This window comes from Pteropus vampyrus, unplaced genomic scaffold, assembly GCF_000151845.1.
Source record: "Pteropus vampyrus isolate Shadow unplaced genomic scaffold, Pvam_2.0 Scaffold16, whole genome shotgun sequence".
NCBI classification, from domain to species: domain Eukaryota; kingdom Metazoa; phylum Chordata; class Mammalia; order Chiroptera; family Pteropodidae; genus Pteropus; species Pteropus vampyrus.
This window is the reverse complement of record NW_011888797.1, coordinates 1,109,014-1,126,523: the sequence shown is the minus strand read 5'-3', so window position 1 is coordinate 1,126,523 and position 17,510 is coordinate 1,109,014. Positions and strand designations below refer to the sequence as shown.

Here is a 17,510-nt window from a genome sequence, read left to right as displayed (position 1 = left end):
TATGAAAAGGATAGTTTTATATATACAGTTGTCTATTTTCTTCTGCATGTGCCTTATCTCCATTCCCCTTTGCAAATTTGGATCTTTGAATCCTCCCCTTTTCAGTTATTGTTATCTCAGTTTGTCCCTATGTATGCTGAACGTTCATTACTATACTATGTTGCTATAGCAATTCTCTTGTTATTATTTAAGCTTATAATGCCCTGTTCTCAGTAAGGGTTGCACTCCTCTGCTTCTATTTCCCGGATAGTCACTTTACTCCTAATTGGTTTGTTTTTTTTTTTTTTTTTGGTCATTTTGTTTTAGGTGAACTGACACCTTTCAGTATTTCCTATAGTGCAGGCCTCGTAGTGGAGAATTCTCTCAATTTTTGTATGTCTGGAAAGGTCTTAATTTCTCCTTCATATCTAAAGGAAAGCTTAGCTGAATATATTATTCTAGGCTGATAGTTCCTTTCACTTAATAGTTTAAATATTTAATTCTATTTCTTTCTGGCTTGTAAGGTTTACGCTGAGAAGTCTGAGGATAGTCTAATGGATTTTCCTTTATGAGGTACCGTTTTCTTTTCCCTGTTTGCCCTGAGAATTCTTTGTTGTTGATTTTTGATAACTTTAATACAGTGTGTCTTGGTGAAGGCCTTTTTGGGTTGAGATAATTGGGTGTTCTGTTGACTTCTTGAATTCCAAGCTCCAGCTCATTCCTTAGATTTAGGAAATGCTCATCCATCCACTATTTGTCTGACAGTGCTTTCTAGTCCCTATTTCTTTTCCTCGCCTTTGATAATGCCCATTATTCTTATGTTTCCTCTCCTGATGATATCAGCTAGTTCTTGTATTTCTCTTTCATTCTTTTCCATTCTTCAGTTTCTCTCTTCTTCCTTCGGATTTATTTCTACATTTCTGTTTTCGATATCACCGATCCTTTCCTCCATTTGGTTGACTCTGTTTCTCAAGCTTGTATTTCATTTTTCAACTCTTGCAGTGTGTTTTTTGTTTTTGTTTTTGTTTTTTTATCTCCAGAAGGTCTATTTGGTTCTTTTTGAGAGTTTCAATCTCCTTGCTTTGCTCATCTAGTTGTTTTTTCAGTTCCTGAAATTGTTGCTATAACTCATTTCGAAACTCCTGTCTGGGCTCCCTGCTTCTGCCCATTTCCCTCTGTCATATATTCTCAGTAGAGTTATCCTTTAAAAATGAAAGTCTCATTCTAATCAAAAACTATTTTTATCATTGTCAAAATTCCCAGTACCTATTAGGTTATAGGAACACTAAATCCTCACTTAATGTTGTTGATAGATTCTTGGAACTGTGGTGAAAGGACGTGTAATGAAACCAATTTTACCATAGGCTAACTGATATAAACAAGAATTAAGTTCCTGGGGTGTATTCAGAGCAGGGGGCCTGAAGAAATGGCTTCTCTGTTTACAACACGTACCCAACAGGAATCTGGGGTCATTGTGACAAGGGGCACAAAACTTGTGGCCTTCCTATGAACAAACACCCTACATGTTTCCCTCTGCACCTCTACATGGCTTCTGTGCAGGACCGATGAGACAGGATTCAATATTGGAAGAAAGGCTGCAGTATTTAGTGAGGGGGAGATTGCCACCTAGAGCCTATCCAGTGCATGCATGGGTGTGCCATGGATGGTCTTAGATATAAAGGCTTTGAACCTCTCTTTTCAAAAAGAAAAGTTAGGTTCCTCTGGATCTCATCGATGTTATAATGAAATGGTGTTATTTGAGGACCTGCTGTATAAATTGAAATTAATTGAATTAATTAATGAACAAAATGGTCAAGTCTTTGTATAATCGGTCCTCTCTTTGTCCTTCCACATTTATCTTCTCTCCTGGCCCTCTTGCTACATTCCAGATACTGATCTCTTTTTTTTTTTTTTTAGTTCTATTTTGTACCATGCTCCCTCCTGTCTCAGAACCTTTATATGTTTATTTTCACTGCTTGGAATACTCTTTCTTTCCCTACAGCCTTCTTTTTCTTTTGTAGTTAATTTCTATTGCTTATTCTTTAGATATCAGCTCAAAAGCCCTTGTTTCAAAAAAGCTCTGCATTAAAACCCGTTACTATATGCTTTCTCAGTCATGCTATTTGATCTTCTGACTTACCAACTAAACTGAAAATTGCACAAAAGTAGGGATCTTGAGTGTACTGCTTGCCAATATATGTGTCTGAATCGTGAATCCTCAATAAGTGCTTACTGAATGTTCTCTTCTAGCTCTAATATTCTACCTTGAGGAAGTGGCAGGTCATTCCTGTATGATTAGGAATGTTAGGCTATCAGGAAACCTCGTGGTGTTAAACTAAACATGATTGTACTTAAGTATAATACAGCTCAGCATCATTGGTCAGATGTGGGCTAAATATGAACTTTGTATTTCTCAGTTGACATTCTGTGAAGAGAGATGAATCCAGATAAAGTCCGGCTCAAGAAATTCTGGTTTAGAGTCAATGGCAAAGCATGTGTATCTTGATTGATATTCTTGTTTATATGTGGGGCATGTAAATAACCCAGTACGTTTTGCTATTTTAATATCAGCAAAAGGTAAAAGTTTGACTAATAATTCTTGTTTTCAGTAATTAATTTTGTCAGTAGTTTCGTTTTTGGGTAAAGTTAGCAACTTGTCATTTTTTTGTTTTAAGGGTTGTTTTAAGGAATCAATAATGTATATGAAAGTACTTCAAAGTACATGTGTAATCTATTATTACTATTATCATTATTCTAACAGTGGACAAATAAGTTACTCATTGTGTTTACTCATGTAAAAAATGGGGATAAAAACAGTATTAACCCTATGAGATATCACAGCAATTAGATAACATAGTAATGCATGCATGCAAAAGCCTGGTACATAGTAAACTGTTGGAAAATGTTCACTGTTATTTTAACTATTATTTATTATTTACAATCTTTCTTAAGTTTAAGAACTTCCATTTTTAAGTGATTGTAGATGATCCAGTGTCCACTCTTGGCATTTTCATTATGCACTTTGCACTTCAGTTATCTTAACTCCTATAGAAAGGATAAATGGTATTTGTACAGTTAAGTCAGGGTTGCAAATACTGGTATTTTTAAGAGTCTCACATAGAAAACAACAGCATTGGCTTGCTAAATAGAATTGCATAATCCCTTTCTCCAGAAACCTTTTTAGGACAAAATGTGTGTAGTATAATTTATTTCTGGAATGATCTGGTTGGTTTCTAAAGCTGAGGATCACTGGATGATTCTGAAAAAAGTGCTAATATCTGCTGATCATCATTCTCGGGATGATGAATGACAGCAGCTACTGTTCCTGCTGCTTCTAAAGGGTCTCTTCATTCCCTCACTTTCCTTGTGGGTTCATTAGTAGAATAGGAATATTCCCTTTTCTGATGTAGTCTGTAGTGAAGTGAACAAAATACGATCTGCACTCCCTTGCATAATGTCTGGAAAATAGTGGATATTCACTAAATATTTATAAAATAGAAAGGCACTAAGAACCAGAGCTTGATTACATATGGGAAAATGATATTCAGATGTGTGCCCCAAACACTGTAGGCTTTGTGTAAGAGAGCTGTGGATGAGAGAGATCAAAACAACAGCAGCAAAACCACACTGAAAAGCATGCATTAAAGTAGGGCTTTTCACTGTGGTTTTGGGTATCTTAGTGCTTCTATTACATTTTTAATGTTCTGTATTTTTGCAAAAATGACTCTGGGATACAGTACTGACACTAAAACAAATGTCAATATATATTTTCTTTCAGATTTACCAAAAATTTATCTCCTGACAAGATAAATCTAAGTACCCTTAAAGGAGAAGGTGAACTGAAGAATTTAGAGTTGGACGAAGAGGTGCTCCAGAATATGTTGGATTTGCCAACATGGCTTGCTATCAACAAAGTTTTTTGTAATAAAGCATCTATTAGGGTGAGATTTTGATATCTATGGAAAGCATTTTCTGTTTTTATTTTTTAATTTCATCCCTATGTCTTAAATATTTTGTTTTAGATAATTCTGTAAAGAAGCATTTTAACATAATTTAAAAAGACAAATACCTTTGTCTAAATAATTGCATGAATATGTAGCTTATAAATTTAAAATCATATGCTAATATGTTATTTATAGATTTTCATTTTTGTTTAAAATTTAATATTAACATTTAAATAAGATTGTTAACAGTTTATTAATAAAATAATTGGTTAAATTTGGTACATATGCAAATATTTTTTCAAAGCACTTGTTATCACATGGGACAGTTTAAATTTCTAATAAGTAAACACTTAAATGAAAACATAAGGACTGATGAGTTATCCTATTCTGTATATTATATATTTTTTGAAGTTTTATTTCTTTTTCTTATTTGTTTCTTATTTTGAGGGTTTTAAAATTCTCTTTTATTATTATCATTCCTACTTAATAAAACTTACCTCTAGTTACCTTTGATGCTTATCATGTCATATCGCTTCTTGCAAGTCTGCTCAGTAGAACTACTGAATGCTAATTTAGTTCATAAAATTGAAATGGAAGGGTTTCTGAAGGGTTTCACCTTCAGTTTTTTGTTCTATCCTCCATAAACCCAAACCAAATGTCTAGAAAGACATCTTTCTAGTGCAGGTTACATTTGAATATAACTTACTTGATATCATCTACATTTTACATTAATGACCTCACTTTTGTATTTGTCTTGAATATCTACAAAATGATTGGTCAGAATTCTAGAATTTCAAAAATTGTTAAATGAACAAAACACTGACTATACTTTGCTGGGAAGCTTAAATCATGAAATAAAAATGTGGATTTTTAAAAATAGCTTGAATAAGTTTTTTTATGGTGACATTGGTATATATATTACATTGTGTGTTCATCACCCTTTAATTGTTTTTTTTTTAAATTACAATTGACATTGAAATTAATTTATGTTAGTTTCAGATGTACAGCATAGTGGTTAAACATTTTAAAATGTGTTTTAAGGACTGGAAAGAAAAGATATTTAAGAGAAACTGAAATTCTTATTTAAAAATATGACTAAGAAAGTATGACTGGTAGTCTTTTATATAAAAAAGGTACATCTAATTTTAAGAGTTTGAATGAATTGCTCAGTTTATTATTTTGCAATTTAGGAAGAAAGTCATCTGATATAATTTGGTATGTCTGTCACTATATTAAGAGAGCACCTGTGTTGGTTACTGTTTTACATTTTTTTAAATGGTTCATTTTAAAGAAAAAAATTTTTTTTTTAAGATCCCATGGACAAAACTGAAAACACATCCCATCTGTTTGGTGAGTTTTGAATTGCCTCAGAAATAAGCATTTATGTATGCATATAATCTAATTGTGTTACTATTAATACATTCTGGGATTAGAAATTGCTCTTCTGTAAAATCTGATGATCTCAGCAGTATTTGGCTATTTACAGTTTTTCTCCCATACTCCTGTAACACAATTTTCCATCAGCTAGTAAATGCCTTGAGAAAAGTCTGAGCACATTGTTTTCTGTTTTTGGTACTTGCCTTTTTTAGACCTTTGCTCCTAAAGAAATGAAAGAGAAAATAGTTTTAAAGAATATTTTCATAATACACACAAAATTATCTAGTCATTTACATTTTTAATGTATCTTTATTAGTCCCTGGATAAAGTAATAATGGAAATGAGTACATGTGAAGAACCACGAAACCCTAATGGCCCATCACCAATTGCAACTGCTTCAGGACAAAGGTAAGCTGTTTCTATTTATCTTTGTGACTGGCAAAGGAAATTCTTTTTTATAATCATCTCTGTTATCTGCAGTAATAGGACATAAAATAAAATCCCCTAACCTCAAACAGTTTCTCTTTCAGCCATCTCTCCCATCAAATATTTATTTTACAGTTTTAGTATATATGTTGCAAGTAGAATTGATTTTTAGCCTTTTATTCATTTTGCTTTTCTTGATTTTTTTGATCATTAAGTAATAATGATCAAACAAAGGCACAGCAGGTAGCAGAAAATGGAAGCAGTAGAGCTTAGGTATTCTATAAATCAGATGTATGTTATTTATTCTACACATCAGTGGAGCTTTTATGACTCTAAAGATTTAAGTTGATGCCTAGTAAAATTATAGACCTTTTAGACTACTCTTAACATTCATTAAATAAAGAATGCTTGCAGATTGTATTTTGATAGATAAAAATCAAATGCTAGTAAAGTAGAAGCATGGGGGCCATTTCACAAAGCCTTCTTGAAAAGTTAGACTAGTTCTTAAAAATACATCTAAAAAAAATCCTGTTTTTGCATTCAGTGAATTTAAACCTTGTACTATACATCATTTCCTCAAGGCAGGATTTCTGCACTACTTTGCATTGTGCAGCTCTTCATGTAAAATGTTCACGTAAATTTTAATGTGACTAGTGCCTCCTCAAGTTGTACAACATGGCAGCCCTGAACATTTATAGTATTCTGGGTGCTGAGTAAAACCAGTGATAAAACTCATCTTGGAGGTACACATGCATACACACACACACACACACACTCTCACACCCTCCTTCTCTTTCACCAAGGTTGAACCACCTTTACATTAGTGCATTCTATCAGATGTACAATTTATATTTGGACTATAGGTAATAGTGACTGGGAAAAGAGCTTCTTTGTAGTTTATACATCATCCAACAATTTGGGATTTTAAAGTTTAGATTGCGTTTTCAGGTTTGATAGAGTAGATTGGAGCAATTGGTCTTTAAATCAGCTAGAGTCAGAAAAATTAGAAAGTGGAGATGATTATAAGATTATTGAAAGAGGAAAAGATCAGGAAAATTACTATTAATGACTTACTTTAGATGTGGCAGAAATTAGGTTTTTGTCAATGTGTGCTAAGTATAGTTGATAATGTTCTAATTCATGTTTTTATAGTTCAATAAGCTTTATAATTTTGGCTTTGTAATGATATGATGATAAACCTTATATTTTGACGAGTGGCAGTATGGTTCATCTATTTCCACATTTTCCAGACCTCCTTAATTGTAGCAATCACTCAGGGTATTTATTAAATCTATGGAGTCTTTTAGACTTCTTCTTTTGAAATTATGATTCATTAGGTCTATATTGGTTATCAAGAATATGAGTATGTATTTTTAACATTTCTTTAGTCATGCAACTTAGGGAAACTGATCTATTTGATTTTGTTTCTAGCTAAAAGATTAAAAGAGAGGGAAATTAATATTTAATAGGCTTAGAGGAAACTTGTAAATTGAAATTTCATCTTTTTAATTTATAATGGATGATTTCTAATATGTAGACTTTAGTCATTGATTCAAGCATCACCCTTCTGTTGGTAAATCCTGCAATACAATTGTAACACTTTTTAATGTGCGTAGATTAGAACAGATGGGGTTGGGTATTCTAAAAGGTATTCTTACATAATTATTATGGAAATTTTCTTTCCAAATCCAGGAATATTTCTACCTAAGTGACCTATATTTGTCCTTAGGATCAAAGCAACTCCTCCCTAGGATGCTTCATTTCTCAATTTCCTAAACCCAAGGTAGATAGCCACCTCCTTTTGTAACAAAACTACCTCAGAGAAGCCAAGGACTATATAAATTACCAAACATATACTGTTTTAATTAAGGACCTCAGCAACCTTTTGAAATAGGTATTATTTTCATTTTACAAATGAGGAAACTGAGGCACATAGACTCAATAGTTTTAATAATATGCTACTATTAATGATACTATAAATAATAGTTATATTTTATGAAATATCATGAGTCAAGAGATGGACTATTTGGTTCATATGGACTATTTGGTTCATATGCAGTCCACATATAACCTGCAAAGTATTAACTAATTTAAAAGATAAGTCAGCTGAGGCCTAGAAAAGTTAAGTAATTTACTTATTTATTAAGGTAGTAAGTCAGCAGCAGGTATAGGGGAGGCAAGCACATGATCCATAAAGATATTGGGTTCACTTTTATGCATGTTGGCTTTAAATGTGTGACAGCAAGCCTGGTGGAGCTATCTGATGGACATTTGAATTTTACAGTCTAAAGTTCCAGTAAGAGATCTGGATAGAGACATAGTAAATGCTCAATAAATATTTGCTGAATTGAATTAGAGAATGTGAAATATGTCTGACCTCATTCCTAAATTATGAGATTATATTCCAATTAGACTCTGTAGTATTATTCTTCAAGAATTTAGCTCTCTTATTTATATGAGAGATGCCAGTTGTCTGGACTAATGCTTTTTGAGAGTAGGCAACTTGGGATACTATTTATAATGATTTAGAGAATATCCTCCAATTTTAAAAATCTTTTATTATTTTGAGAAGAGAAGTTTTCTAATTTATGTAACCAGGCTAGATTATTGTTTTAACAAAAATTTTATTTTTTAAGTCAAAATGAACATTATGGTAGTTTGTGTACTTGTAGATAAGTTTTATTGTTTTAATGGTTTTTTTGGCTTTAGTGCATTATATTTTGTTTTGCTTTATTTTTCTAGTGAATACAGCTTTGCTGAAAAAGTAGTTGAGGGAATTACTGTTTCTGTAAATTCCATTGTCATCCGCATTGGAGCAAAAGCCTTCAATGCATCCTTTGAGCTTTCCCAGCTACGGATCTATAGCGTGAATGCAAACTGGGAACCTGGGGATTTAAGATTTACTCGTATTCAGGATCCACAGAGAGGAGAGGTAAAGATTTTCTTCTTTTCTTTGTTTAAAAAATAGTCACCGATAAATAAAAGGATAAAGCAATTACTTCTTATGGTTACCTAGATTCACATACTGCTAGATTTACTCTTGCTTTTTAACTATGCTTTTCTGTTTTAATCATTATTAAATATGCATATTTTAATGTTCTTTCAACTTATAGAGTTAATAAGTCCTATTTTAACTTCACAGCTACTCAGAAGTGAATTTTAAATTTAAAAACTAAAATATGTTATTTAAATTCTTGGTTATGTGATTCAAATGCTCTTTGTAGTTTATATTTAAATAAGTTATGTAGAATAAAAGTATTAACAGCTTTACAGATGAAGAATATAATTATGAAGATGTGTTACTGAATTTGTTGGAAGTATACAGTTTCAAAAAATAAAATCACAGTGACTGTATCTAGAATGTCATATGAAAATTAGTGAAGAGATAGATTTCTAATTTTTTTTTTTACAAATCTACATATTTCTCATTCGATTTTGAATGAGTAGGTGGAGCTAATCTCTGCGTTTTCTTTAGGTTTTGACATTTAAAGAAATAAATTGGCAGATGATTCGAATAGAGGCCGATGCTACCCAAAGTTCACATCTTGAAATTATGTGCGCTCCTGTTCGATTAATAACCAACCAATCAAAAATCAGAGTCACACTTAAAAGAAGAGTAAGTCAACAGGGTTACCTTTTTGATTCATGTGATAACTATTGTTAGGAAATTTAAAATAATTTTTAGACAAAACATTGGCATATTAAAACAGTGCAGAATAAAAGGAAATACAGTACTTTAAGCAATATTTGAAGAAACCTAGTGTAATGATAACATTTTTCAGTCTTCTAGATTTAATACTTAGATTTTTATTTTTCATAGATGAATAGCTTTCTCAGTTGCCAGATATTTGTTGAACATTAATTGTTCTTTAATTTCACTTATTCTATTTGAATCTTGTTTAGGAGTGGGAAACAGCAAAGCCTTCATTACCAGTAACCAAAACTACTAGCTTTAGAAGGTTATTAGTAAGATATGACTGATAATTTATATTTAGATAGGGAAGATAGTTACTTAAGGATGTCAGAAGTTGGGTATCCACTGTAGATTGTGATGAAATTTAATGAGAGAGTAGTGACTTTTTTTAACCATGGCTTAATTAAAGCCTCAACAACATGTTTTGTATCACTAGACACAAAATATTATACTAAATTAAATTGAAATTTTTTTCAGAATATGACAATATTAATATTCCAAAGTATGAAATGTTAAAATAGTTTCTAGTTTTAAATTAATCTTAATGTCCCCTTTTTTACTGGAATTAGTTGAATTAACATAGGTAATTAAATGATTTATTAACTATAAATGCAAAATTAAATTATGTAAGGATGTGTGCTTACCTGTTTAGGTACAGGAATTTGGCGATCTTTCTTACTGCGGTATCTTCAACATAAGGAGATATTCCTTCCATATTATAGGAACCAGTAAATATTTGGAGAATGAAGGAAGGATCCATATTTAAGTCCATTCAGAAATTTTTTAAAATTTTAATAGAAGTACATTATAAGTTTTATTTCTTGGCTTAATTTTATGAATCTTTTTTTTTTTTTTTTGACAGTTAAAAGACTGCAATGTCATTGCAACAAAGTTAGTTCTAATATTGGATGACCTATTATGGGTTTTAACGGATTCTCAGTTGAAGGCTATGGTACAATATGCAAAATCTCTTAGTGAAGCAATAGAAAAATCAACAGAACAAAGGAAGAGTTTGGCTCCTGAACCTACACAGGTATGCTATTAATAGGAAAAAAACCTTACTTTACATGTAAATGGTTTAAAAATCAAAATGGTTAGTTGTTTTCTTTATGTGAAATAGATTATAATACTTTAGGTCCAAGAATCTTCTTATATATCATACCATATAATTTTAAATACATTGTTATCTATATGAAAACATTAAATGTATATCTATTTAGTGCTTATTTTGTTTGGAGGTCTGTACTAGGCACTAGAGTTAATGATAACATACAAATATTTGATGTTATAAATATCTCTTTAAGGGGTTAAAAATATATAATTTAAAAATTACTAAAGTACGGTCAAAAGGAAAAAACTTAGGTAATTATAGTCAAGGGAGAATTAATCGTACAGAAAACTAAAACCCTGGTGAACTGCTGAAGTAGAACACAAAGCTGTTAGAGTCGTCCGATGGCTGGTGCAAGAATGGGGGGAGCACAACGAGCTATTTAATGATCACTTTCTTAAAATCAGACGCTGTACTAGTTTTGTTTCAGGAGACAAGGGTTTTCTAAAAATCTTTCCTAGTATTAAACTTTGAGAATTTAACATGAAGATGTTTGTAGAAGAGATATTGAAAATCCCAATGTGTAGTGCAGTGGTCCCCAACTCCCAGGCTGAGGACAGGTGACAGGGCGGCTGCACAACAGGAAGTGAGTGTGTCAGTCAAGGGAGCGAAGCTTCATCTGTATTTGTAGCCGCTTCCCAGCGCCAGCATCACCGTCTCAGCTCCACCTCAGGTCATCAGGCATTAGATTCTCAGGAGCACTGATCTTTGGTGCCGGAAAGGTTGGGGACCACTGGTGTAGTGTCTTTTGATAATTTTAGTAAATGTACAATTGAATTTTTATATTAAATGTCAGCTGAGTGTAAATGAATCAGGAGGCTTTGCTAGAATTAAATGACAGAAAGAAGTTTTATTCAGGAGTCTTAAATGAATTGCAACTTGAGAAATACTACCAGGCAATACCCACAGTGTTCAGAAGCAAAGAGAAAAGGAGAGAGTTTTTACAGTAAAAAGCACATACTTGAGAAGAACCAGTGCTACATTCTTAGCCTCTGGATTGGTCCAAAACAGTAATCTCCCATAATGCCAGGTGGTCTAGATAATAGAACATTCTTTCCTAAGTATGTCAGGTAGATAATAGGTATATTTTTTTCCTCAATTCTTCAGATTGTTATCTATAGAATTTATGTACACCCAGGCATTGACCACAATTGAAAAGTTTGAAAGTTTAAGTCATCAGGCTAGCTAAAGTAAAATAAAATTGTTTCCTCATATTTCAGCTCACTCGAATTTAATTAGTTTTGTTAGCTTGACTATAGTGACTCAATTCATTTTGTTTCTTCACTCTTTTCCTCACTACTCCTAATAAAAACTTAAGGGATATTGTGAAATACTTTTGTGAAGTTTGCAGGAAGTTTGGAAACAAAGTAATATATTTCAGGTATATAGCCTGTTGGTGATCTGACTTGGTACATGGGAGTGGCATACATTTAGGCTTTCCTGTGACTATCAAATTGGCATTATTTACTGCCTGCCTCCTTTGTCATAAAGTGCAAGGCTAGACTGCAGATATAAAAAATGAATATTGTCTCACCTTGTCCTCAAGGATATCAGGATTGTAATGAGGACTCAAATATAAAACAAATCATTGCAGTTCAACATAAATGCTAGAGTGCAGAATTAAGAAGAGGGACCAGGGGCTGTTGAAACAGAGAAGTTTTAATCAACTGCTTGCAGAGTTTGGAAAGGTTTCCCAAAGAGTATAATAAAATTAAGTCTTAAAATGAGTAGAAGTTTATAGGTGAGGGAAAGGAGGGTATGTCAGGTGAGGAAATAGAATTTGCGAAAGTGTGGCAGTGTTGAGCATGGTATTTCCTGATAAGGTAAGGACTTTGGTGTTACTAGAGCAATGTTTTTGAGAATGAGGTACGCATGTCTCTGGGATATGTGACAACTTTCCAGGTTTTAAGGAAACTGAGTACCACATCTTCCATTTTGATCTGTACTCTTAATGTTAGTCTACCTGAGAATGTTTGTGTTAAGATGTCAGACTGGTTCTCTCTTTCCATAATTATTCTTATCCTGCTTTACAAGTGAAAGGCATTCTTATTTGTCCTCATTCTTACTGTGATGGATTTGTCCAGGAAGGAAGGAAAAAAAAACAAAACAAAACCTTGGCAAACAAGATAGACAATTTGAAGTAGATGGGGAAAATCATAAGAAAAAGTGATTTTTTTTTTTGATGGAAATCAGTTTAACAATTAGTAAAAAAGTTTTACTTGAGCCCCAAGTATTAATAGTTTCACAACTATAGTTCATGTTTTATTACTGTGGGCCCCAATTATTTTCATTGAGATTTTCATTTACTGAGTATACTTTGAAATTGTTTTATAGTATGATCATAGTTCTTAAAAGATGTAAATGTGTATAAATACAAGATATATTTAATTTTTCATAAATAACTATTATTAATGAATTGTTCTTAATTAGAAAGTTTTTAATATTTTATAATGAAAAATTTGGTCTTGATTTTGTTTATTATTACCAAAGTTTCATGTACACTTCTAAGGCTAATAGATCATCAAATTATGTATGCAGAATAATTTTAGGCTATTAGAGGTTCACATATGTCTTTACACTTCACTAGTATTCTATTAGTTTTTTCTTTGAGGAGAAAGGAATTCGAACTTACAGTCTATTATAAATCTCTTCTGTTATCTAGCTTCTTTAGATATACAAATTCAAAGGACACACCACACCTTATAAGAGGCACCCCAGCACTTATAGTACTAAATACCACAAGTGCTTTTACATAGAAATGATTTATTTCTACATGCTGTGTAATAGTGTATATAGCTGACGTATACAGGGCTCACATTTGTTTTCTTTTTTAATCTATAGAACTAATAATAAATAAGATGCCTTTAGTAGTTAATATATTTTCTAAGATAAGAAGGGTTATAAATACATAAATATAACTATTCAAATATTTACCAAAACATATTAGGTTCATATTCAAATTGTATATAGTTCTCTAGTTTTTGGATTTCAGTTTTATTCCTATATAATGCAGAAAATATTTTAAGGAAACTGAGTTATTGATTCAAAAGAAAGTGTATTAGCTTATTTTTCATCGCTTTATTCCTAAAAATATTTACATTTTCTTGTGTGAGGAATTTCAAGTATTTAATGTGTAGTAATAAGGCAATTTTGAATCTTTTAGAGCTCTACAGTAGCCCCATCTGCACAGCAAGTGAAGACACCACAGACTTCAAATGCTCCTGATCTAAATGATGCAATTGTGAAACTATTTAATGACTTTGATGTTAAAGAAACCTCTCATCATTTAGTGATTTCTCATCTAGATCTACACATATGTGATGATATTCATGCTAAAGAAAAAGGTAATAAAAGCTGTTTATTTCAAACTATTTTTTTCTAGAATTTACTATAAGACTGGATTGTTTATCATATATAATTTGTAATGTGTACTATAACTGGTTATAATTTTATCATTCTAATTAGATACATGAAAGATGTAATGTTAAGCACTGCATATTGGCATAAAATTTCATTTTGTTTTAATAGTACTTCAGCACTATTGTTAGCTATGAATCCTAACAGTAAAATTCAGTTTAAAAAAATCGAGGACTGAATAGATGACATCCTTGGAGAATAATGAATATCAAATTGGTCTTTGAATTAGCTTTTTCATAATTTTGAAATTGTCCATAAATTATTCTTTAAACCGAATTTATAATTTGCACATGTGTTTTTAGCGTGGTGTTTTAGCTACATTTTTCTGATTTCGTGTTCATGTAATCCCAACTATGTGGCTGTTTAACATTTCTTGTGTCTCCTTCCAAATCCTCCTAAAATTTGGATGGGAAGCCAAATTTCAGGAAGTTTTTTTCTTTCTTCTTAGCTTTTGTTTCTCTTATTTTCCCTTAGTAGACAAAGGTATCAGGGTAAGCAGGAAGCTATTTGGTCACTTTGAAAGTCCTTCTCCAAACTCCAAATCTTCTTCACCTTTCCTAATTCACTCTTTGATCTTGTAGCCTTGTATGATGAAGGCAGGATAATTTCTACTGCTAAGTGTCCAGGATCAGTGACAACACTTATTAGATTGAATTGCATTTCCTAAAATCCTTAATATATTATCAATGATAACAGAGAGAAAGAGAGTTATTCCTGCTTGAACTGCAGGTATGGTACATTAAGTGTTTCTGGTATTTGCTTAATACTTTTTCCTCTTAAATCCATCCTTTTCTTTTCCCAGAGTCAAACAGACGTATTACTGGAGGGGCTATGCAACTGTCTTTTACACAGCTAACTATAGATTATTATCCTTATCACAAAGCAGGTATGTATAGCAATTTCTTAAAAAGACATAAATCTTGCTTTAAAATTATATAGCCGATTTATTTCATTTTGTTTTGCTGTATTATTTTGTTCTAATTTTTTAAGGAGAAAAGGGATCAATGCACTTGTTATTTTTCCCCTGTAGTATCTTACCAAGAAAATATAATTGCCATAGAAAATATTCATGCATTTTTATATTTACGTTTATGTAGCTTATCAGAAAGTATAATTGTTAGAAATTGACAATATTTTAAATAACCAATTTAAAACTTAAAAATTCAGAAAACAGAGGACATATATTTGTGTTATTTTGGTAATTGTGACAGAAACTTATTAATCAGTGTTTGGATTTTTAAGTGATATATTTAGATATTTTTAAAAATCAAAAAAATATAAAGCAAAAGGATAACAGTGATTTTAGCTAAGTTGTAGGAATACAGAAACTTCTTTTTAAAAATCTATATTTTCTAAATTTTATCAATTAATAAGATTTAATAAGATTCTTAATAATCAAATATTGATATATTCTTTTCCCTCAAATAATAAAAACAGTATGTGCATATATGGCCAAATTAAGTAATTTGACCTTACAACCATCTCTGCATTTTGCTGGTTTGTGGCTTTTTCTTTTTAATTCACACAAATAACTATAATGAGTTTTTCACGACTTTATAAAGTAAAAAAAGTTTCTGTTCATAAATTTTCATTTCTCAGTATTTGTCATTTCTGTATCAGTACCTGACAGAATTTAAAGGTTGTGCTATTTCAGTTTTTGTTTGAAGGGCCTTGTCTTATATTCTGTTCCTCTTGATTTATAAGGTACTTATATATATACATACACACACACTTAAAGTAATTTTACTATAGAAATCATTCATACTGGGATGTAAAATTTCCAGTCATAAAGTAGATTTTATTTTCTTAACCCTTTTAAGAGTATATTACTTTCCTTAGTTCCTGCAGAGAAACCTAATATTCCTGATTTTTAAATTTTTCCTCCAAAAAACCTATATAGATATATCTTTATGACTAATGTCCATCTGGAGAATTTTTACTGGTTTCTTCAGGTTTTTAATAATCTTCATCTTATTTTTTTATGGATAAGTTTTTGTTAGTCACTTTACAGCAAATCTTTGATGAGAATAGTTTCTTTTATGATATTTTCTGGGATTGTGTCTAATTGAGATATGCCAAGTGGTTGAGCATTCAGCGAAGGTTTTGACTAGAAGTGCTGCTTCTAACTGAAACTTTGAATGATATTCTGCCAAGGGTAGGTTCTAGATAGAAACTCTCCCAGATTATTTGTTTTGACATTCTTTCCTTTGTTTTAAATGTTTGCTCATATATTCTAGGGAAATTAAAATCAGTAATAAGTAAGGCTGTATGTTTATTGGAAGGTTAAAGAATCCTTTGAAAATATGAATCTCATTAGAAGCATTGCTATAATAGAATAAATGAAAATTGTGACGTTTTCAGTGAAATTTCTTGTTATTCATTTTATAGGAGATAGTTGTAATCATTGGATGTATTTTAGTGATGCAACCAAGACAAAAAATGGATGGGCCAATGAGTTGTTACATGAATTTGAATGCAATGTTGAAATGCTTAAACAGGCTGTAAAGGATCATAATGTAGGTTCACCTCCTAAATCCCCAACTCATGCTTCTCCTCAGCACACGCAAACAGGTATTTTACCTATAACAACATTATGGCATTCCCCTAATATTTTGTGTATGTGTGCGTGTGTGTGTGTGATCGTAATACATTTTCTGTAAATAACTGTTATGTTTAATTAATGTATAAAAATCCTGTACCTCATTCAGACCATAGACTTATGGAATAAAGCACTTTTTAAGTTAATATAACCAATAAGAGTAATACTCAGGTAGAATATTTCAGACTTTTAAATGGCTAGTAAACCTTTTTTTTTTTTTTTAAATAAATCCAGCCAAAAGTTGCTGTATGGTAGAATCTTAAAATATGATATGTGTGATTACTGTTTAAAGGATAATTATCACAAAAAAAGAATAGTTACCATTTTTATGTCAGTTTATATATAAAGTATTTCCATATATATTATCTCATTTGAGAAATTAGGGTTCATCTATATTTCTAGTAGCTGTCACAATAATAAGAGTGACTGTTAGAATAAAATTTACAGTAATTTGAAAGGAGTTTTTGTTTCCCACAGAGAAAGACTCAGCTTTGAAAGGGACTTCCAGAACACCTTCAGTATTATCTCAACAATCTAAAGCTAAGTTAATGTCTAGTTCTGTCGTGGTTAGACTTGCAGATTTCAATATCTACCAGGTATGTATGTTTTACATTTTAAGTTACATTTTCTGATAAATACCTTTAGTATCTCTTGCAAGCAACTCTTATAAATTAATGCCACCATTTTATTTAAAAACATCTTTACCAGTTTTATGAAATGGCGAAATTAGACAGGATTGAAAATATTAGTGCATTACTTTTTGTTTATGTACTTAACCAGAATTAGGCAAACTGTGAGGTTACGGTCACAGTCTTGTAGATTGCCAAGTCTGCACAAGACTTCTGACACCAGTTGAAAGTTCAGAGATTTTTCTAAACTACCCACAGATTTGAGAATTCACTAGAAAAATTCACAGAACTTACTGAAATCAGTTATGTTCTGAGTCACATTTATTACAGAGGAAAG

General features: G+C 31.5%; 1 protein-coding gene and 1 non-coding gene across 4 annotated transcripts in view; both read left to right on the top strand.

Moving 5' to 3' along the window:
• The window catches only part of UHRF1BP1L (UHRF1 binding protein 1 like), a 73,668-nt gene that overhangs the window by 23,984 nt on the left and 32,174 nt on the right, over positions 1 to 17,510 (top strand). For all 3 annotated transcript variants that reach the window (XM_011386564.2, XM_011386571.2, XM_023527308.1), the window contains 10 exons: positions 3,758 to 3,920; positions 5,235 to 5,273; positions 5,617 to 5,708; positions 8,469 to 8,658; positions 9,202 to 9,342; positions 10,283 to 10,453; positions 13,692 to 13,872; positions 14,748 to 14,831; positions 16,334 to 16,516; positions 17,022 to 17,140. In XM_011386564.2, coding sequence (XP_011384866.1) covers positions 3,758 to 3,920; positions 5,235 to 5,273; positions 5,617 to 5,708; positions 8,469 to 8,658; positions 9,202 to 9,342; positions 10,283 to 10,453; positions 13,692 to 13,872; positions 14,748 to 14,831; positions 16,334 to 16,516; positions 17,022 to 17,140 — 1,363 coding nt within the window. The remainder of the gene's footprint in view (positions 1 to 3,757; positions 3,921 to 5,234; positions 5,274 to 5,616; positions 5,709 to 8,468; positions 8,659 to 9,201; positions 9,343 to 10,282; positions 10,454 to 13,691; positions 13,873 to 14,747; positions 14,832 to 16,333; positions 16,517 to 17,021; positions 17,141 to 17,510) is intronic.
• On the top strand, positions 1,375 to 1,506 carry LOC111736010. The gene has a single exon (XR_002779065.1). It is a non-coding gene; the product is annotated as a small nucleolar RNA SNORA11 (small nucleolar RNA).